Below are 21,764 nucleotides of genomic sequence, written 5' to 3'. Positions count from 1 at the left end.
GCATATGTGGAATGATTCACTGTTTGAATCTCTTCTCAGGTTCAGGGTTGGCATCGGAAAGCCACATCCTGTGGTTTCTTGCTGGTTCCAGTCTTGGAAGGCCCGTTTGCTTTGCCCAGTTACTTATACGGAGACCCACTTCGAGCTCAGTTGTTCATCCCTCTCAACGTTAGCTGCTTGCTGAAGGAGGGTAGTGAGCATTTGTTTGATGGTAAGAAATGTTCTGGTTTACCCCTTGGTATACTTTTCTGCAACCAGGTCCCTTCTGGCATGTAGCTCATATGGAAAATCTCATTTACCAGAGATGCGTGAGCTGGATGGAGGGCCTGTTTTCCCATTTTGGCGGCCCCCTCGGGAAGGGGGCGCATAGGGGAAGGTGCTGGCAGGTTAGCCAGCAGGCAACAGTGCATGAAGTTGGCAGCAAGAAGTACGGAGGCACAGGAAAGGTTGTCTCCATCATGTTGCAGACCCTCACAGACCCTGTATCAAGGAGTTTGTTTGACATGACAATATACTGTAAGAGTCTGTCTTGCTGGTAGACCCTGCCCACAGCTGCTCTGTATTTGCATCCTGCATTTGTTTATTCTCTCCAACAGTGAGATTAGGCTTTCATGACTGCCATATTTTTTGTTGTTGTTGCTATGGTTACATTCATTGCAAGAACGCGCATGAGATTAAGAGCTAGAAATTGAAATCTCCTTTTCTGCAATGTGACCTCACCCTTTTGAGTGACGCTGTGGTGGTCTCAGGTGGAAGCTCAGTGAACTCTGTCCCCATGCACAGAGCATCAAAATTCCATCTTGAGAAAGAACAATTAGCAAAAGGCTCTGTTTTAAAGTAGTAAAGATGATAATTTTCTTTATTTTCATTAATTCTTGACCCAGTGTCCAGCTGTGAATGTGATACAATCAGTGACAAATCCATATGCTCTGAGGTCACTGTAGCCCCACTGAATTTGAACTAAGTATTTTCATAGTACTCTGTGGTGATGCACTGCAGCCCACTCTCCTTCCTTGCCCCCTCCCACACACCCCATTACATTCCTCTCCTTCATTTTGAGAGACACAAAAGCTGAATTCAGGGGTGAATCTGCTAGTGCAGTGTACAAGACATGTCTCTAATAAGGTGGCATTCAGGGGACAGCTGGCAGAAAAAAGATGACTAAAAGAAATGGCTAGAAAAGACAGAGTGCACAGAGGTCTTGTGAGGAAAACCGAAGTCTTGAAAAAGGAAATAAAGTGGCTTTACTAGGTAATTGTTACCTTTTTGTTTGTTCCAGGCTTTGAACCAGAAACTTACTGGGACCGTATGCATCTCCTCCAGGAAGCAATAGCGTACAGGTGCGTACAGAGCAGGGTGACTGAAAGGTTGGGATCTCCTGGATAATGTCGGATGGAGATGTGCTGAACAGTCGCTCCTGAGTCGTGTGGGTTCTGTGCCATCTGCCTCTCTGAAGTCTGCTTGCAGATTATTAGACTAAAATATAACTGGAACGCCTGGAGGTGGTTCTGTGGGTGCAAGGGGCACGTAGATAATGTTTCAGCCTGTCGCTCATTAGCAAACCGTACTCTCCTCCTAGGGAGGGCATTGCCTTTGGAAGGTGCCCTGTTATTCTAAGTTAGAAGCAGATTGTACACAGATTTCTTTCTGAGAAGGGACAGTGATTTCTTTCATGTGTACTTAACACAGTCTTGAACTGGATGACAATAGGCAGGAGGCTGGAATGTGAGCTGTACCTAGGAGGTTGGGCTCAGTTTAGGAATGAATTGTTGGAAGCTTTGAGTACTATCTAGCCTTACCACTTTGTGTGCTTGTGCTGCCTGTTTCATGGTGTTGCTGCCAAGGTCTTTTTCATGACACTCTGCCTTTTGTAATAGACTTTGTCTTGGAAATAAGCTTTCGTTAGCTTAGAAAGCAAGACAGGAACAAGTATGCTACAAACAGCAAAGAACTGTCAGGTGAGCTGCTTGAAAATCTACATGGAACATTGCCCAGCATGAAAAAAATTGTTACAGCTGGAAACATACCCAAGGAATGTCTGTCTTGACTCTCGTTCTTCCCTCTGTCGTGTGCAGCTGCCCCGTTTTGTCAGAGACTGCTTGGTGCCCTCCCAGCTGAGCTGCGGGTGCTCGTTTCCAGCACGAGTTAGACAGAGATCAGTGTGGAGTTCCAGGCTTTCACGCTGTGCCTGGCAGGGGCAGCGGATGTTTGGAGAAGCTCAGCTCTCTTCATCCCTTTTCCACTTGCCTTCAGGCCATAAGAAAAGGGAGCCTTTGTGCCGGTGGAAGGTTTGCAGGTGCCGCTGCCTTGGGCTGAAGGTATCCTAGCTGGAGTGGCTGCTTTTTTCAGTTTTGTTTTAATTCCCCTGGTCTTTGTTTCTCCAGATTCGGATTTGTGCAAGATAAATACTCGGCCTCTGCATTCAACTTCCCAGCTGAGAACAAGCCCCAGTATATCCATGTCACAGGTGAGCAATATTTGGCAGGCACTGGGGCAAGGAGGAGGCTATTATTAAAAAAAAGAACCATTTGACATGCAGTTTGTGGTTTGTGTCAGGGATGTTGGTCCTCATTATGTCCCCATTCAGATGACAAGTAGCTGTCTCAGCCAGCACAAACCAGAAAACTGGAGAGGCAGTATGGAAAGCACAAAGCGTTGCTGCTGATCAGTGACATTGATTTGAAATCTGACTTTTCTTATAGTCTCTGAAACTTTTCTTTCCAGGAGATGGAGAAATTAAAAAAAAAGGCAAAGCTTATTCCAATAAATGTGTGTCTAAAAGGCAGAAGGAGCGAAAGGTGTTGGGAGAAGTCAGTGCTCTGTTCTCATGCTGAAGGTCATTTGTAGGTGCCTCTCTACCCACACACTGTCTGGGAGATAGATAAAGCATTTAGGATCCATTTGCTCTCGTTATTCTTCATAAATGTTGGTGATTTATCAGCACTTCTAACTAAGCTCCATGCATGGCATATTACAGTAAAAAAGTATGTTCAGAGGAATTGCTGAGACATGAAGACAGAGTGGCTGGAAAATTGCAGAAGAGAATGGAAATGGATGTAAAGTTAGAAAGCTGGATCAGAACCTACTGCTTTGCTTTGTTCCCTTCTACCAAGAGAAAGGCAAAACTAAGTGTGTTCTCTCCTGCTATTGTAATTTGCAGGAAGAAGTAGCATGTAAAAGCAAAGGAGGAAAAGTGTATCCCATTTTATTGTGCTAAAAGGCAATTAAGTGCAACTCAGTCCAGTTTCCTTTTCAGAATTGAATGAGTCAGCTGCCAGTTGTAGGGACTCAGGTCTGCTGGAAACTAAAGTCCTGTCTGTTTCCTCCAGGGACAGTGTTTTTGCAGCTACCGTATTCCAAGAGGAAATTTTCTTGCGGGCAGCAGCGGCGCCGGCGCAACTCCACTAGCTCCACCAACCAGAACATGTTTTGTGAAGAGCGCATTGGCTACAACTGGGCCTACAACACCATGCTGACGAAAACGTGGCGATCCAGTGCCACTGGGGATGAGAAGTTTGCTGATCGGTTGCTGAAAGACTTCACTGACTTTTGCTGGAACAAAGATAGCCGGCTTGTTTTGTTCTGGACCGACTGTCTAGATAAGATGCACGCTAGTGCTCCGTGAAACAGGGCGGTATCTCTGCGGGAGACAGCTAGAATCTTTACCTTGGGGCAAGGAAATAGAGGTGAAGGATGACAGGATAAAAGTCTGTTGGATTCATCTTGAGGCTCCAAGAGGACCTGATCAATATTGCTGTTGATATTCAACAGAATTTGATTAAGCCTTTGGAAAAAGAATCTGAGCTCTTGGCTTGCCAATATCTATCACCTGACCTCAGCTTGGTCTCAAGTAGTTGCAGTCTTTGATTGCCAAGACTTCAGTTAGAGCGGAGGTGAAGGAGGGAACATGCAAATGGTTTTCAAGGGCAGTTAGATTGAGCACAGAGTGTGATGGTAGCAGCGTATCATCGCTGGAAATGATTGGTGCCGTTTGCATCTGATGTGCCTGAGGGCAAGCTGCCTCTTTCCCTTTTGAGGTGTACCTGGTCGTGTGAATATGTAAGATAAAATATGAGAAACTTGTTAAATTTCACACATGTAAATAAGTAAAAATGCAGAAAATCAAGTGACCCGATGTTTTGTTGTAACTCCAGACAGCAATACAGAATTGGGGAGTAAAGGGGAATAATTGCCAAAAAGAAACACTGCTGCTCATGTCCTGTATGATAATAGAATGCTCAAAGTTCAGTGGTGGGGCTTTGTCCTTTAAACATCTGAGACTTGGTCTCCAGCTCTGGATCCAGAACAGTGTCATGCAGCAGGAGCAAGGCCAGCATCCAAGCCTAAGGATAAATCAAGGAAAACTGAAGACAAGGTGCTGTGGATTGGAAGAACGAGGATGATTATGAGCAGATTTTTAGGACATGTCTGCCTGCAGCAAAATGAAGATGCTTGGTGTTAAGTATGTAGTCTTTGTGGAGAAAGCTCGCATGTGGTGCATGGATGTAGCGTGGGCTGGTTAGTTTAGAGCAGGTTGGAGTGGGCTCAGGACACGCACCCGATAGTGCTGGCGCTGTTGACTCCTGCTGTGAGATTGTTAATTTTGTTACCTGTCCTCGCTAAATGAAAGTCAGCAGTGGGCTGACACATTCACAGTGGTGTTCAGATGTGATTTAAGGAAAAACAGCTGCTTTAGTTTTATCCCCTACACTGACTCTGGGTGACTCAGCTGTTATTAGACAGCACCCACTTCTCCGTTCTGTTCCTCTAAGTGTGTCAAAACTACCAGTGTGCGTCTGAACCCCACTCACGTTTTAAAAACTACTCTCTACTCTGAAAGCCACTTGCTGCCATCCATTGCGTGTAATTTCCCGAGGAAAGTGGCCGTGCGCGCAGCAGTTGCTTTGTCCGAGCAATTGCGGAGGGGCGGGGTGGAGCGCAGGGGCAGCCCCGCAACCCCCGCGCCTGCCGGGACCCGCGGCCAGCGGCGGCTCCGCTTCTGCGTACCGGGGCAGCTCTTAGAGCCGCAGAGCTCCGTCCCCGCTGCCGACAGGGTGAGGTTTGGGCTGCGGACAGGGTGAGAGGGAAGGAGGGAGGCCCGTCCGCGCCCTTCAGCCCTCCCCGGGGCCCGGCGGGCAGGTACCGGAGCCCGGCAGCAGGTGCCGGGCTCTGGCGCTCCGCCGCGGGAGGAAGGGGTCGGGGGCCGGCCGGGCCGGCCTTGGGTACCCGGGCTGCGCTCCCGCTGCCTCGGGTGGGAACGGGGCTGCTGGGGTGTCCCCGCTCCTCAACTGCGCAGGTGTTTAACAGCTTCTGCTCCTTTTGTTCCGCGGGGCTGGCCCATGGTGTCCCCGACGGGACCCGCCGGGACCTCCTTTCTGCAGGAAAATGGGCGAAAACCGGCCCCAGCGATCATTTGAGTTACACTTTGCTGTAACTGCCGGCCGCCCCTGGCCTGACCCACTCCATTTTGGAGAAAAAAAAAAACAGCTCATTAATTTCATCTGAATATTTCTGGTTTTAATGTTCTGGTAGCTTTAACCTTGAAGCTGTGGATGTAAAGAATCATGGTATGGTTTGGATACGGGGGTACTTGATTTGAATGGGAGTGGAGGGTCTGAGAGCACAATGTGTGTGTGCAGGGGGTACTGCAGAGCTGCCAACACCCCCAGTGCCCCCAGCAGCACACCCAGACCAAACTGGGGAAGATGGGGACCCAGCCCAGTGTGCAGTTCCCCCCAGCAGCCTGCTGGCCTTGGCCTCTGCGTTTTGGGACAAGTGTAACGCATCTTTCTGTGCTTTGTTTTCTCAACTAGAAACCTGATGCAGGTCTAGCCTTTTAGGGCTACTTTAGGCTTAGTTTTATTTTAAGTGTTTTGAGGTCCTCCAGCTGCTTTTAACAGCACAGTGAATCTCTTTTCTCTAAAAAACAAAGCATACCATAGAAGCTAAAAATAGGAGAAGATAGTTTTTATCTAACCACAACTTTGTGTGTTGCATAGAAAAGGCTTCCAACAAGACGTGAGGATGAAGCGGTTCATGGCCATGTTAAACAGGAACAGAAACAAGGATCCCCCACCCGCCAAGCTGCTGGATCTAGCCGGACAGCTTTGCCAGGACCTCCAGAGCTCACCTCCTAGTCTGGAGAAGCTGGTTGAGGCCATGATGGGATGTGAACACAAGATGTATTTTCTCACTAACATCCACGTTGTCCGAGCTTGCGTGTCCTTTCATATCCATAATGGGCAGCATGACACAGCCTGCAGGCTCCTGGAGGTAGGGGTGTGTTCTTTGTTTCTTCATGGAGACAAAAGCAGTAATAGAAAAATAGTAATTAGAGCTGCTAGTGCAGACCCAAACTGCAGCACATGGAGTGTTTCCAGCTGGCGTGTGGCAGTGGAAGGTGATGTGTGTGCTGGTTGATCTGAAACACAGGACAAAGCCTTTGCTACAGGCAGTTACTGTTAATTAGCATAAGGGAGGAATGCAATTGGGTGATTAGGAGGCTGGTTGTAGTTTGTGAAAGCAGAGTTTTGTTCTGTAGGGTGGTGGTTCTTGGAGTTTTTCACAAATTTAGGACTCAGGACCTAAAAGCCTTGGGGGGACCGAATTTGAGAGCTTGCCACGATGGGCTGACATGAGGAAGGCTGGATGGCACCAGTCAAGGTGAGGGATTTTGGCCTCCAGACCTGGTAACATAGCCAGTTTCACCAGGAGAAAATAAGGAATTAAGCACGTAACTCCCTGTGTATGTTAGAGGAGGTACAGTGAGCCATATACTTGGATAACGCTACCAGCTTTGTCAAACCAGTAGGAATCTCTCAGTAAGTTTCTGGTTCTTGAGGGTTTTCTCCTTTATAGGAAACCTGACTACCTGGAAAGGGTTTGCTTACATACGACTTTGTTTTAGCATTGCAAGGCAGAAGAGAAGGAGGAGCTGGTGCAACTTTGGCATGAGATTCATTACCGGAGGGTGATGGAGAAACACCACACGAATTTTCTGACACCGCTGCAGAAATTCCGTTGCAGGAAGAGGTACCGTGGCGTGGGGGAACCGGAGGTTTTCCTCTGCTGTAGTTAGCAGCTGCAGGGGGCCGAGGTGCAGAGGCTGTTTAAGCATCTCAGGATGGCTGCTTCTCAGAGCGAGGTTTTTCTTGGTGTTTTGGCCACTTGTGGCAACATAAGAAAATTGCCATGAATATGAAGACTCTCTTTGGGTCCTTTTTGATCCTGTTTTCTCCTGTGTACAGGAATCCTCCACCTATTTCCCTTTGTCCTGAAGGTTTGAAGAATCGAAACTATTCAGATGAAGTACGTCAGCAACTGCACAGGTTTGCTGCAGAGGTGACAGCAAATCCAAGCAAGGAACAGCGGGTAGGGATCTGCTGCTTCAGATCAAGTATCCTTGTCACAGAGAAGCAGAACTCTGTGATCAGGGGGCTATAACTGGTTTCATTATAAATCCTTGTTTTCAGAAGCTCCAGTGGGGCTTGATTTTTCCCTAAAGGTTTCCTTAAAAAAATCAGCAAATTTTTGCTAAGTAATTTCTTTGCTTTGGACAAAAAGATATGGGGACATAAGTTCCTCACTGGGCTTTTAACAGTTCTAATTTTGGAGTGATTGAGCATACACAGCAAAAAAAACATCACTTAGAAGAGCAATATTAGAGTGATAAATAGTTCTGATTTGTTTGAGTTATAGCCTGTATCAAATTGTACTTTGTTTACCAGAATATATTTTATACTGACTTACGTTAAATTCACCGAATTCACGATGGCCTGTGTTGATGTATGCATGTATCTGCCTTATTTGGATAGGGACAAATTTGTAATGACAGTGAGACATGAAGTGATTCAGTGATCCTTGTTGATTACTACCTCACAAGGTGAAGGCTTCAGAATTTAAAGTCTGCCTCTCTGATGCTCAATTTTTCCCATACCCGTGTTCTATAAGGCAGGATGGCTTGGTGAATAGTTCTGCAATGTGAAGGTGGTTTATTTCTTACCCTTTTCGCAAAGCAGCAACAACTTCAAATTTTCTTTTTTAAAAACCAGTTTGAATTGGGAGCATAATGAATTTGCATACCTAAGTCCTAAAAGGTCAGGATATGATGATCACTTATGCATTAACTTCCTCATACATTCTTCACATACACGATCTTATGTATGTAAGGTGGTAAATGCATTAATGTTTATCCTATTAGTGTCATGTTAGTGATGTGTGGCTGTTGTTCTGTGGAAAGAGCACATTTTTGTGAGGTTTTACATTTAAATGTAGCAATATAAAATATGGTTTCCTTTAGGAAACAAATTGACTAGGGGCGCAGGGTGGAATGTGTGTTTTCCAGCAATTCTTTTGAGTTTATAAATCGGTCTCCTCAATGGGATCCACATAGACTTATCGGAGACCTAGTGCCCAGATGCCTCGAGGTTTGAAAGCTCTTTTGCTGGACTGCTTTTGGAACTGAAGGGAAAAACCTGATTATTTGGATGTGGTTTATTCTTTTTCCCTTGATTTCTCCCTACACCCGGGTTTGCAGGAAGGGTTGGCTCGGGACATGAACCTGCAGCCAACTCAGGTCTATAACTGGTTTGCGAATTATCGACGACGTCAAAAATCCAGCCTCCTTCGTACAGAAAAGCTCAACAACTCACGTCCTGAGAGGACTTTGACTTACCCCAAAAAGGAGCAGCAAGATGAAGGATCCTACGCTCCACAAACTGCAGGTTTGTCTCTTCCTAATGGGCTCTGGATGTGGTCCAGAAAGCTGAAAAACAATCTTAAATTCCCTCAGGAAGGGACGGATATTCCTTCTCCAGAACAGCATCTATATGCTGATGGATCAAGTGGACACTGGAGGACTCCAGTGGAGTGCCTCACTTTGTCTAGAGGCTGTTGCTCTGTAGAAGGAGCAAACATTGATAAGGCCTGTGCAAGGACAGGTGAAAAGAGATGCCCATCTCAGAAGGGGCACCAAATGAAAGCAAATACATGGGAGGCAGTAGGTTTTAGCTCTCAGATGTTGGGATTGGGGCAGTACTCCAGTAAAACCGGGCATTTCCAGGCCCCTTCACAGAATCTTGAGCGAACATCAGCCACAGGAAATAAGGTCTTGCTGCATTTGGCAAATGAGATTCATTTCATTGCTTTTTGGAGTAACTATTAGTGTTCCTTCACCTGCCTGGCCTGCACCTTTCAGATGGATCTTGTGTAGGCATCGGCCCTGAGCAAATGGAGATAACCCTCATGCCTTGTGACCCAGGGTGGGAGCAGTCAGCTGCAGATCTGGATAAGCCTCCTGAAGGAACATATTTAAAGATGCTGGAATCCAGGTGATGTATGAAAGAGTCTTTACAGTGAGAGTTCAGAGATGAAGCAACTTTTAAACTTATTCATGGAGCTGACTTTCCTGTCAGTTCCCAGGGGACATCAGTCTGAGAGTCTTGACTCCGTAGGTGGGAATGGCCCGTGCCCAGCATCAGGCAGGTGGAGCATCTAGCAGTTAATCCCCAGCTGTCAAGGGCAGATTCAAAGGTTTAGCTGGGGGTCCTCCCTCTTTGCAAAGCAATATGTTTGGCTGACTTATTTTCTCCATCAATACAGTTTTATGCAGAGCAGTGAGCTGTTTGAAGCGAGGACAGGCAAGGCTTTGACCACGCACGATGCCAAACAACCTGTAGCTTTTTGCACTGAGGCTATGGTGGAACCAGGAACCTGCTTTAACTCTGCTGTCCTGCAGCCCAGAGAAGTAGCCAGCAGTAGTGACGCCAGCCCCCAGCTGAATAACTTCATCCTGTGCTCCTGTGGGTCCCTGACCTTCCCAGATGAGCGGCTGGACATGTGGCAGGCCCCTTGCAGCACCAGAGGAGTCTCTGTCCCCATGTGGACCCCAAGTATTGAAGGTTAGTAAAACTACACCCAGATTGTTGACCAGAGTTTTCATGCTTCTCTTCACTTGGTTGTAAACACTTATTTATATGGCTTTCTGGTGTCATGACAAATGGGAGCAGAGCTTATCTTGAGCTCTGGAGTTGTGCTCCCATAGTAGCTCAACGAGAAAACCTGTTGATTTAAGCCAGGGGTGTTGAACTTATTTTCACTGGGGGCCACATCAGCCTCACAGTTGCCTCCAAAGGGCCAAACATAATTTTAGGACTGTGTAAATGTAGAAGTAGTAGATTTAGGGTATTGAAGCAGACATTCTTACCTACTCTTTTGCTTAAACTGTGATTCCTTCCATAAGATAGTACTTTTCCAGCAAGGTGGATCTCTTTTAGCATTTCCATTGGAAGAGTCCCTTCAAGTGTTGTCTGCTCACCTTGTCGGATTGCAAGCTTCTGCGTTTTTAAATGCCTGTCATTCTTGAGAGCAGAGGCTGGGAACTTCTTAACTGTGACTTGGTGCTCATCTTCAGCAACACATTCTCACTTTCCTTTCTCCTTCCTGCTATTCTTTCTCTCTCCCTCTCTGTTTCCTTCCTGTCCAGTCTTGTTCAGCATTCCCACCATCTCTTTTCTTCCTGTTCTTCAGAGTAGCCTTGATAGGATACATAAGTGATGTCCACCTGCTTTTGCTGTAGGTCTACAGAACAGAAGGTGTTGTGACTGCCATTCACCCAGACTCTGCTGAATGTGGAGCAAGGAGGGGAAGAATGGCTGGGTCAGAGGTTGGGGCCATGTTATCTGTAATTGTCTTTAATACGAACATTTATTTCAGCAGGTATCAGAGCTCCCTTGAGCAGAGTCCCTCAAGGTGGCTGTATTGAGGCCAGTTCAGGAAGAATCATTCAGCAGTCAGATTTAGAGCTTGAAAGCTTCATCCTTAGAGAAGGACAGCTAGGGACCATGGAATCTATTCTTCCCCACAGGTAAAGGGAGTGGAAAGCACAGGGCTTCTTAAGGCAGCAGTAACGATGATGCTGTGGGTCTGGCCTTGTCCTCACGCCCCTGCTGAAGAGGGTTGCAGAAAGAGTATTGTGATGCATCTCATTCCAGGGGCCTGACTCTCCTCATGTCCATCATATTTGGTAGATATTTATATCTCTGCACTGAAAATGGGAAATGCTGTATAAGTGTGTATGTGTTTTACAGTGATGGCACAAAGGAGATTCGGGACCAGCCTCATCAGAAAACATATGAACCCCTGTATTTAAAGCAGGTTTAGCTTTGAAGTTGTTTGCCTGTTTGGGGTTTTTTTTGGCAGAAAATCATAACCTATAGTGATCCAGTGAGAGCTGATTCTGTGGGCTGGGTTGGTAGGGCCCGTACTTAATCCTAAAATAGTTTTTGTAGTTTCATAACCTTATGACAAGATTATTCCATAGTGCAAGCTTTCCAAAGTAGAGACAGAAAGAACAGGCGCTGTTCTGTCTTTCTGTTTTCCACCTGTAACAAATGTTTCAGTCTGCAGGTTTTCTCTGGGACTTGAGATAAATTCATAGAGTGCAAAACAACAAAAATCTGTGCCATCTTCCATATGTTATGCAACTTCCATAATGTTACATAAAAGTAAACACTGCCAAACAGACATTATGAGGTTCCTTTGATTTACTGATCTGCAGGACAGAGCAGGAGCAGTAGCCCCATTTCATAGCCCTTCTGCTTGCCACTCACCAGCATTTGTGCTGGCATGGCACTGTCAATAATATGTCAATGAGGTAGGTAGAAGCAATTTTATTCACACTTTCCAGATGAGGAAGCAGAGGAATGGAGAGGCTTTGTGGCTTGTCAAGCAGCAAGGGAAGGCAGTGATTCATTGGAGATAAAGATTGGTGGGGTTTCCCCCCCAGTTCCCAGCTTAAAACATTTCTGCCTTTTACCCTGGTTTCCCAGTTGGCTCAGTGCCTACAGTTCACATTCATTTCAGACTCCTTGCTCTGACTTGCTGGGGAGAGCCCAGGTCTGGGCATTGTAAACCCACCTTAGTCTGTGGTTTAGGATTCGCAGTTTCAAACAGTGGCTAAAGATCATGAAAGATCAGTGAGGCTTGCTGGCAATATTTTGGCTGGATTTAAAATTGCATGTTCTGACTCCAGAGTGAGCTCATGTTTATTTTTAAGATATGTTCCACCAGCAGAAGAAATCTATGGTGAATGTCTCCTTGTTGGGTATGTCAGTTGTGCCAGGAATCCACACACCCTTTGTCGTATTCCTGGCAGGGGCAGGACTTGCTGCTTTGTTGACACCTTCTGGTGAAGATACAGTTATTTGAACTCTATTCATAAACCCTGTTTAGTGGCCTGGCCCAGCTCCCCAAAAAACCTTGTACTCGCCAAAATACCATGAATGCTATGGAACATCAATCTCTTTAGAAGAGAGTGATGCTCAGGCTGCAGTTTCATCTTGGTCCATTTGCAGTTTCTCTCAGGACAGCCAGGAGACCTCATGGGGGGAGTTTTGGGTAAGATCACTGCTCAGTGAATGGCAATGAATAAGGATCACCTTTGTTAGTAGGCAGAGCCCTCTAACAGTTACTGAATTAGAGAGAAGTGTTGTGTCACCAGAGTCATCGTTAGCAATAGTATTGCAATGAGCATCACTCATCCGGGGACTCATGAAGGAGTCAACAGCTTAAACTGTAAGGCAAATCGGTGTTGCTGTTTCTGGACAGACAGGGTAGTGAAGTTATCCCTGCTTTACAGATAAGAGCAAAGCACAGAGAAGGAAATTATTTAGCCAAGGTCACCCACCTGGAGTGGACTTAGTGTTGTGCTCTCACTGCCTTGCCAGCACCTGTGGCTCGTATGTGCAGGGGGAGAGCTACAGGTCAGCTGAAGGACCCTTAATGTGCTTGTCTCGTTTTTAAAGGTGCTCACCTGGAAAGAACATGGCCTGAAAGCTTATTAGAACAATTCCTGTTGATTTCCTTAATGGGCTTTTTACAGTCAGTCCTACACACTTGGGCTGTATCCAAAGCTCTTATGATCTACAGGGCTGTGAGGTGGGAGTGTGAGGGGGAACCAGGCTGGAAGCCGACTGTCTCCATCTGCTCCTGCTGCCTGGCAGCGGAGTTTGATCCAGCCAGCGATCTGGAAGTCCCTGTGGGACAGCAAGCAGATGCTCGCCTTTACAGAGAGTGGTGGTGTATGCTCTTCACTCCTTGAGTTGGGACAGGTGAAATGTAGCCCAGCTGATGGTTCATGCAGAATATAACTCTCTTGTGCCTCCCATTTCAAATAGAAAAGCACATTGAACTCTCTGGAGTGAGACATTATATATTTATGAGCCAGCATATCGATTCAGAAAACACTGGTGCTGAGGTGTTCGTTGCAGCTTACCGCTTCTGCTGGCATTCCAGCTCAGAGTGCAAGGAATCCTCCTGCTGTCAGGCTCTTCCCCCTGGGTAACCCAGCACTGGCAGGCAGCAAGTTCAAAATGCACAAAAAGAGGCTACTTTTGGACATGTCACAAGATTAAATGTCAGAATTTGTTGCTAAGGGCATTGTGCATGCTGGTGCGAGTGTGCTATGAAGAAGGATGAAACAAATTCTTGGGGGGCAGGGCACTGAGTCCGTTTGTTGTCAGTAAATGTAGTTGCCCGAGTATAGTCTTCAGCAGAGGAGTCCCGAGACTGATTGCTAGAGCCTGGGGGGACATTCCAAGGAAGGACAACCTGACACTTGCCCTGTTTCTTCTGCTTTTTTCCTGTGCTGTCAGTTGGCACTTTCTGCCTGGGCCTGTGAGGCCTGTGATAGCCTGGGCTGTTCTGGGCAGCGTTGTAGAGATACTTGAGCTGGGGATGAAGGGAGAGAACATCCCATCATCAAGTACCCAGTGTCTCCTACTTGACCCAGTGCCCGCAGGCTGTGACCTCTTTGGAGAGGCTGGCAGAGGTCCCAGGGGACGGGTGGATGGGGAAGCCATGTCCCCAGACTCTGCCTGGTGGCCTTGAAAAGCTACAGTGGAATTGTAGCCAATGTTGTGGCTAGGTCTGAGCCACGTGTGTGTGTGTTTTGACTCCTAAGATCTGTGTTTTTAAAATATGTTCCAGGAAAAAGACATTTTGGTAGACAACTTGTTTGTGGAGAGTGTTTTGGGGGCATAAGTAAAGCTGCAAATGGAGGTGTCATTCCTGCACACTGCTCCAGGTCAGGCTAGTCCTCCCAGTGCAAAATCTGTATTTTCAAGTCATAACAATTTGCAGAAATGGGGCAGGTGTGTAGACAACAGAACTCTGTTGAATGAATAGTCTTGACAGCAGCCCCTCTTGTCCTGCTGCAAAAAGTTACAGTAAGTCATGAGTACAGCATAAATACAAATGCATTTGTATATCATCTCTTCCTCCAGTTCCTGTCAGACTGTGTTTGGCAAACCTCAGTGCCCACCTGTTTCTGCACCCTGCATGGAAGAAAGCCAAGCCCTGGGACAAAGCCAGGTGAGAGAACACACCTAATGTTCAGAGAAAGGAGCTCAGCCCCACACGCACTATCCACATCTCACGCTGCAGATGTGAAATCTCATGTCACGTTTAGTCTGAAACATGTCTGATCTAAGCATACCTTTTGGGATCCAGTTCAGAGCAAGCTGGGCATTCCCTGGGTAGCATCCAGCAGGTCCTAGAAGGTGAGGTGTTTTTGTTGTGGTTTTTTTTTCCACTTGGATTGCTTATCAGACCCTGTTTTTGCTAAATGTGTCATTGAAATGATGGGTAAAGCAACCTGTGCAGATCCAAAGTGTGATTTAAATTCTGAGCGATGGAGGGCTCACCTAGCAGTGTGAAAAGGAGATGACAGGAAGGTGGCTGCTTAAGGGTGCTCCTCTCTGAGGGTTTCTGCAGAATTCGACTCTGCTGTCTCAGACCTCTTAAAATCTTACATGTAATTTTAATTTCCAAGACTCTGTTATTGCTGAGGAAAAGGGGTTTTGCACTATTCCAAGATGGCTGATAACAGTGTACAGAGCAGCATTATGATAGTAAATTCTTCTATCGTTTCCTTCAATGATCTAGATGCAGTCTGCATGCCTTCTTGCACTGTTTTTGAGGAAGTAGAGAATAGAAATTTAAATTCTGGTACTTTCAAGGAGATGGGAGCATATCTGTGAATTAATTGTTGCTTATAAATAGGACCCAAGAAAGCCCTATTTAAACTGTACTTTGAGCTATTTTTTGCCTTTGCTTGTGTTGGTCTACCAGTCAGTTAGCATCCACTTCTGTTTCTCTTGCAGAACAAGCTGTGGAGAAAACCTTTTTTAAAGAGATTTTGAAAAGCAGGAGACTATATTTGCTGGCTTCATTAAGGAAGCGGCTGCAGCTCTGAGGGCAGTAACAGAACCTCCTTTGAGCCTTTAAAAGCATCAATATAAAGATCTGTATCTTGGAAAGTGGCTGTTTTACCAGCCATAATGTGAGCCAGACGAGTAGGAAAGCTTTGGGCATTAATAATGAATGAGCCTTTTCTAAGATTTCCAGAGCATGCAGTCTCTGTAGGTAGAGTTTTCATCTTGCTGTTTCTGCATTCTTGCACTGATTTTGCAATGGTATAGAAACATGACACTCGGTGCAATGTGGGCTGGGGACCAAGATACCGTGTGATGCCTGCAGATCTCAACAGGGGACATCTTCAGACTTTTGTAATAACCATTCAGTTTGGGAATTCAGAAAAGCATTTTTTGCATATTTTAATGTGTGCTGTAGGAAAAGGAAGAGCTTGAATTGGTAAATGATTTGACATCATTCTACAGACTTCCTGGGCACTCTGGTTCTTGCTAAATCAGCTTGCCCTGGGCTTGTTGCAGGAATATGCAGATGTTTGGTTCCTACGCCTGAACCACAGGGATGCAGGTGTACACTTCCTTTTGCCTATACATCACTTTCCATTTGCCTTCCATAGGTATCAGAGCCAAAATGAGAGGAAAACAAAACAAGCAAACAAAAGTTAATTCATTTTGGAGACATTTCTTTCCCTCCCTGGACAGAGCTCTCTTGTTCAGGTGATCACTCCCTTCTTAATTATTTCGTCCTGGTTGTACCAGTATTTACTTGCTTTTATAGGAGCCAATGCCTTGGACAAAAGGAGGGGAATTGTCTCTTGTCTGAATTCCTGAGCTGAATTGTGCGCTGATTGTGCTTGTTTTTTACACCCACATCCTGTACAGATGGATTACTCTACCTGAATGTGGGGGGCACCAAGGGCTTTGTCCCTGCATGCACACAGCCCTCACCACCGACATTCCTTCCACCGCTGCTGTACGGCTGCCCGAGGGAGCTCTTCCACCGTGAGCAAAGCATCATTAAAGATCATGTGTGCTGAAGCTGCGATTCCTCCCTGTGTCTTTCAGGTCCTGGAGGATCCAGCTGGTGACCCATTAGCCAACGACACCTTCTGGGCTGCGTGGCTGCTCTTCGAATTCTCAGCTGGGGCGCGAATGTGACCGGCCTGCAGAGACGCTCGATGTGGTCTGCACCTCTCCAGGAACACCCCATCCTTTCCTGTTTTCTTTTTTCTTCTTTTTTTTTTTTTAATAAGTGAGGGGTTTGACATGGAGATGAATAGAGAGAGAGTAAGATAGAAGGATGAAGGCTTTTTCTAATGGTTACAAAGTTAGTTACAGTTTTATTAAGGATTTTGCAAAGGATAAGAGAAACCGGAGGTGCATTGTGGATTGTATGTTTTTACTGCAGCAATCAGAAGCTGCATGGTAGATGCAAAAAATATCAAGTCACTGGTTCTGTGGCAGTTACATATTTCTACCCATGGCACTGGTCAGATCAGTCCTTCACTACATCATGAAGGTAAATGAAGCTCCTCTACCCAAAAGGAGTAAAAATGTAGTTACATTGCCTAGCTGTGGATACTGGGTAACTTTTTATCAGGCCTAGAAAAAAAGGTCTCAGCTCAGTGCTGGTAAAAATACTGCTATTTCTCATCCTGGCATTTCTGTTGTACTGCTGGGTGTAACTTCTGGAGTGTTCCATACTCTGCAGTGCCGCAGATGCCACAGACTGGAGCATGGCAGAATTTCCAGCAGTAAACTCAATGTTCTCGCAGGACTGGGGGAGGGCACAGAAGTGTTGTCAGTATTTAACACTACATGTATCCCAGATTGCCCAGGAAAGAAGGATGAATGGAGAAGGTGGGAGCTGCCGAACCTTGCTGATCCATTTTCAGTCCCCAGATGCCGAGGCAGCCCTGTCCCCGTGCAGCAGTGTGACAGCAGTGGCCGGCCAGCAAGCGCCGTGCAAGTCAGCGTGAGTTGCGCAGAATCTGTTTGCTATGCACTGTAGTAGGTGCGGGGCTAATACAGTATTTGGCTGAAGGGTGAGCTGTGCCACACCGCTCTCACAGGGAGCCTTTGTAGCTCCCTTGTTTTTGCCTGGTGATTTTCCTTCCCTAACCCGGCCTCGAGGCCGCCCGTCACCCGCCTTCATGTCGCACTGCTCATGGATCAGGGGCCCTGCGTTGTTTCTTTCCCTTGGAGACTAAAAAGCAGAATTGGGTATGAGAGCGCTGGGGCGTGAGGAGCAAAGCAGAGCCCGGATGCACGTTTAAAACTAATGTCATTGGGCAGTCTTCGCGGAATTTATCTTAAGTATTACTGTTTTTTCTAAAATCTGTATTGTATCTTCAGCCCCGAGATACATAAAGTGGATGTCTCCAGTACCTTTTGTAATAAAGTTAGCAAATAAAGGTTATGAATGACTCTCCAGCGTTTATTTTTCAAGGTAAAGGTGTAATTATTCACACAGGGTATTTAGTTATATTAAAACACTAGCACCAGCTACCCTGGGTACAGTTGTGTGTGTTGAGACCCGCTATTTCCTTTATTTTGGTGGAATGCCATTTTGTTGTGAGAGGTTTTGTGTTTAAAACAGTGCTGCTTGCTGGGGTTACATGTTTATTTCCTTCAAGGGGGCCTTGTGTGAATCCAAACACGCACACACAGAGAAAAAGGTGCTGGCCGACCGTAGACCCCCCGAAACCTGTGAGGGCCGCGTTCTCCCGGTCCTGACAGACCCGCTCCCCGTCTAACCCGCACTCTCCTCCGCTGCTACCGGAGCGCTCGGCTCCCGGAGGCGACGCGCTGTTCCGGCCGCCATGGCGCCGCGCGCCGCCTTCCTGCTTCCTCTCCATTGGCCCGCCGCGCCACCGCGCAGGTAGCAACAGCGACAAATATATCCTTCCTGGCCGGTGATTGGCTGCCGCCTCCCGCCGAGCCATAGCAACAGCGGAGCGGGCGCGCGGGGTGAGGAGGGAGCCCGGGGAGAGCGGGAGAGGAGCGGGTCAGGTAGAGGGGGCGGCCCCAGCCCGCACTGCGCTGCTGCCGCTGCTGCCGGCGGCCGAGCCCCCCTAAAACACACTTAGGAGGCGTTTGTATTGTGGGCAAGAGCTGCGTCTCATCTGCGGCCTGTGGTGGAAAGAAAACAAGACACTGCTCTGCGCCAGCTGGTGAAACAGCTTTCAGGCAGCAGCAGCCTGATAGGAAATTCACACTGGATATTGATAGATTTTTTTTGTTGAGACCCCAAATAAGGTATTTTATTTCTCATCTCTAATGATATGACATGTCACTGTGATTACTATGATTTACCTCGTCAACGGTACATAATACGTGTGGATGAAAGCCAGGCTGGTTGCATTTCCCTGCTGCTGAAGATTGATGTGTTGGAGTACAGAGGAATGATGCTCCTCTGTCAGTGAGACATGTTTGCAGTTCCTTCCAAATACATAGTGCCATTCCCTGCAAGGGATCAGATTGACACTACTCCTCCTGTATAGAAATTCGAGGTACCTGTCATTCAAAATTAAATAGATTATTTTCTAAGAAAACAACCCATGTTAGGGAATGCAGGTATTTTGGTTTTGGAGATAACTGACCTTTGTTCTGCCATCTTAACAATACCAGTGCCCTGAGGGCTTGCAAGCTTTTAAAAATAGTTCAAGAACACAGTTGTTTTGACTTCTTAATTAAAGAGGCTCGATTCACCAGGATTCCTAAGGAGCGCTAGAACAACAAGTCCCTTTTCCAAACTGAAATGTGAAAAAGGCTTTGCAGTTAAAGCAGCATTAAAGCTTTTTCTCTAACACTTCACTTAATGAATTTCATTTCCAAATTGGGCACAGCTGTTCTCTGGAGTACAATTGAATTTTCTAGGTCATTTCCCAGGTGAAATAACTTACTACTTTTCTGGAAATTTATGTTCAGTGATTCAAAGCTTGATATGTGAAATCCAGCAAATTGATAGTATTTCTCCGTAAGAGATGTGAATTCAAGAGGCTGAAGTACAGTATATTCTGGCCCACTGGCATCTTTGCCCCGCACCACCTGGATATTGGATTTGCACAGAACACTTTGGAGGAGCTCATTGCATTTGGACAAGAATTTGCAAGCTGTGCCTGCAGCTGATCTCCCAGGCGCTGACCACGCTGAGTTCCAGGTAGCTGAGCCGAGTTCAGCGCAGCTGCTGCCTCCTCATCGTGGGCCAGGGCAGCTGGGCTGCAGCAGCGGAAGTGATCGAGTGGATCTCCGCTGAATGCCAGTGATGCTCAGCATTTGGTCTTCTCTGCCTGTGCTGCAGGGTGCAGTTAGGCTTTGAAGGACAGCATAGGAATTCTTGATATACTGGGCTAGCATTTGAATTGTTCAGTGCATCTCACCTTGTTCTCATTTCCTGGGTGTGATGTGCATCCGCGTCATGTTCTGTTTTTCCTGTCCAACCATATGTACCAAGCTCTGGGTGTGTTTATGTTGTCTTTCCTTGGAGCTGTAATTAGAAGCACTGTGAGCCCTTGGCTGACCTGCCCTGAGCTGAATGTGCTGTACCTGCTGTTGTCGTTCCTCCTCCTCAACACGGCATGGCCTGTCAAAGGAAGGAGCTTGCCCTAGATAGAAAAAACAAATCTATTTTTATCTTAAAATGCATATAAGGGCCCCAAGAACAGTACTTATATGTGTTAATGGAACACAGAAAGGGGATGGAAATCTAGGAGCACTTTTAGGAGCCTGTGCCTTACGTGTCCCTGAGGGGTGAAGGACACGTTCCCAATAGGCAGGCAGCCGTGTTTCCCAGCACTGCTGCTAAGAAGCAGCTTTTCTCTTGGCTGCTCGACACACAGGTTGAAGGCTGGCGAGGTCAGGGACTGAGCTGTTGCCCATCACTAGTTCCAAGGTAGAAGTGTGCTATAGAAGCGGCCTACATGTCAGCTGCTGGTGAAAAGGTTCTCTGAACTGATCCACCACAGCGCTAGAGAGGATTAGTGACACCAGCCGCAGCTTCCCCTGCTTTCAGTCCCATCCATGGCTCCTGCTGGCTGTCACAGCTACTGAAAGGACACGTGCTCAGGGCAAATGTCAGGAGATACAGCTTCAAGGCCAATATTTTCAGACAGTCTCTTGTTCTGGATGCTTGGCTCAGCTTGCTTGGGGCCTCATTTCCAAAGGATAACAGCACGCAGTGGCTCAAGGAGGGTACCTAAAAGAAGACGCCACTTGTGAAAATGTTGGCAAAGGCATTTTATTGTATCTTTGCACTTCATTAGTTTTATTCCCGAAGTCTTTCATGTCATGTTCTACAGTGAAAGGTCATTGTTTCAGATCAATCATTTTTAGTGAGATTTAATCCAGTTCTAAGTCAAACTAATCCACTTTGATAAAGTTTGAGGAGCAGTAAAAATTCATTTGTTTGGACAGATCTGGGCTTATTTTTTAGATGTGGCTGCTGATGCTGAGTTCCTAATTGTGTATGCCCAGCACGACGTGTCTTCAGGGTGATTCCTGAAGTGCTGGACATCTAAATTCTGATCTTACCTGTAGGCTGCAAGTATTCAGCACCTCTGAAAACCCTGGGATTTAGTAGGATTCCATATGGTGCTCTGGTGACAGCTACTAATAAGCAGGATTTTTCATGTTTTCCTGTATGAACTGTTGAATTCTGGTTACTTTCCTTTGATTACGTTAAGAATGCATGAAGAATAAAACCACATTCTTGTATCTGGACAGGACTAGCAAGCACTGTCGTCTGAAGCTGCTCATGAAGAGTTAAAGCTGCTTTCAATTAGCTACTGTGTTCTTGCCGCTTAAAGAAACTCCCACAACCGAGCATGCTTCACAGCCTCCTGTGCGTATCCCTGAATCATTCTGGCAAGTAAAAACGCTGCCATAATCTTTTATTCAGACACAGTGCTTATTCTTCACTGGACTCTGAAATGAGCAAGTGCTTGAAAACAGCACGTTTTGCCAGAGAGTTCGAAGGATTTATCAGCTCATGTCTGCACAGGATTTTGAACATGCAAAAGGCTATTGTGTGTGAATGCTGAGGGGTATTAAATACACTGCAGTGATACCCAAAAAGTTTCAGTATACAGACCTAACCTTTCCCATGAGGGAGCAAGAGCTTTGCAGGCTTTGTCAAAATACTACCCTTTTGTTTAAGGATCTTCCTATGTTGGTATATAGATACACAATGTACTTCACCACAATGCACAGTGCGAACCCCACTGCTGCTGAGCAGCACTCCAGCAATGTCATCTCTCTCCCTTCATTCTAGGTTTTACCTTGGAGTTATGAGGGAGATTCTGTGAGGTTATTCAAGATTAATACAAAATTGAAATGTGACAAATAGTAGAATATTTTCACACACACTGTGACAGCCTAGAGGGTTCTGTTGCTCGTTAAGCTGTGGTATATGGTTTTGCTAGAAATATATCATTGAAATTATAGTCCCTTGTGGTTTGGGAAAGAATCATCACACTTCAGCTACACCCACTCCTATCTCGTGCTCTGATCTAGTCATTGGTTACAACACTTTTCCTCCCTGATGCACACTTATCT

General features: G+C 46.3%; 2 protein-coding genes across 30 annotated transcripts in view; both read left to right on the top strand.

The window, feature by feature from the left end:
* The window catches only part of DEPDC5 (DEP domain containing 5, GATOR1 subcomplex subunit), a 44,723-nt gene extending 40,597 nt beyond the window's left edge, over window positions 1-4,126 (top strand). For all 26 annotated transcript variants that reach the window (XM_065033157.1, XM_065033164.1, XM_065033182.1 and 23 more), the window contains 4 exons: window positions 40-211; window positions 1,280-1,340; window positions 2,385-2,467; window positions 3,330-4,126. In XM_065033157.1, the coding sequence (XP_064889229.1) occupies window positions 40-211; window positions 1,280-1,340; window positions 2,385-2,467; window positions 3,330-3,625 (612 nt within the window). In that variant the 3' untranslated portion in view covers window positions 3,626-4,126. The remainder of the gene's footprint in view (window positions 1-39; window positions 212-1,279; window positions 1,341-2,384; window positions 2,468-3,329) is intronic.
* A 153-nt stretch (window positions 4,127-4,279) lies between these two features.
* On the top strand, window positions 4,280-17,636 carry ANHX (anomalous homeobox). 4 transcript variants are annotated; one of them, XM_021289580.2, is made up of 9 exons: window positions 4,280-4,462; window positions 6,000-6,273; window positions 6,908-7,032; window positions 7,248-7,371; window positions 8,537-8,723; window positions 9,197-9,329; window positions 9,601-9,899; window positions 14,283-14,370; window positions 16,275-17,636. In XM_021289580.2, exons 1-9 carry the CDS (start codon window positions 4,425-4,427, stop codon window positions 16,303-16,305), a joined length of 1,299 nt encoding a protein of 432 aa, XP_021145255.2. In that variant the 5' UTR covers window positions 4,280-4,424; the 3' UTR covers window positions 16,306-17,636. The 4 variants fall into 4 exon arrangements, with proteins under 4 accessions (XP_021145255.2, XP_064889311.1, XP_064889310.1 ...); XM_065033239.1 differs by having other exon boundaries at window positions 4,331-4,462; window positions 6,005-6,273; XM_065033238.1 differs by having other exon boundaries at window positions 4,363-5,054; window positions 6,005-6,273.
* The last annotated feature ends 4,128 nt before the right edge of the window (window positions 17,637-21,764 follow it).

This window comes from Columba livia, chromosome 17 (genome assembly GCF_036013475.1).
Source record: "Columba livia isolate bColLiv1 breed racing homer chromosome 17, bColLiv1.pat.W.v2, whole genome shotgun sequence".
Lineage (NCBI taxonomy): Eukaryota > Metazoa > Chordata > Aves > Columbiformes > Columbidae > Columba > Columba livia.
Note: the sequence above shows the minus strand (reverse complement) of the source record. Positions and strands in the feature narration are given on the sequence as shown.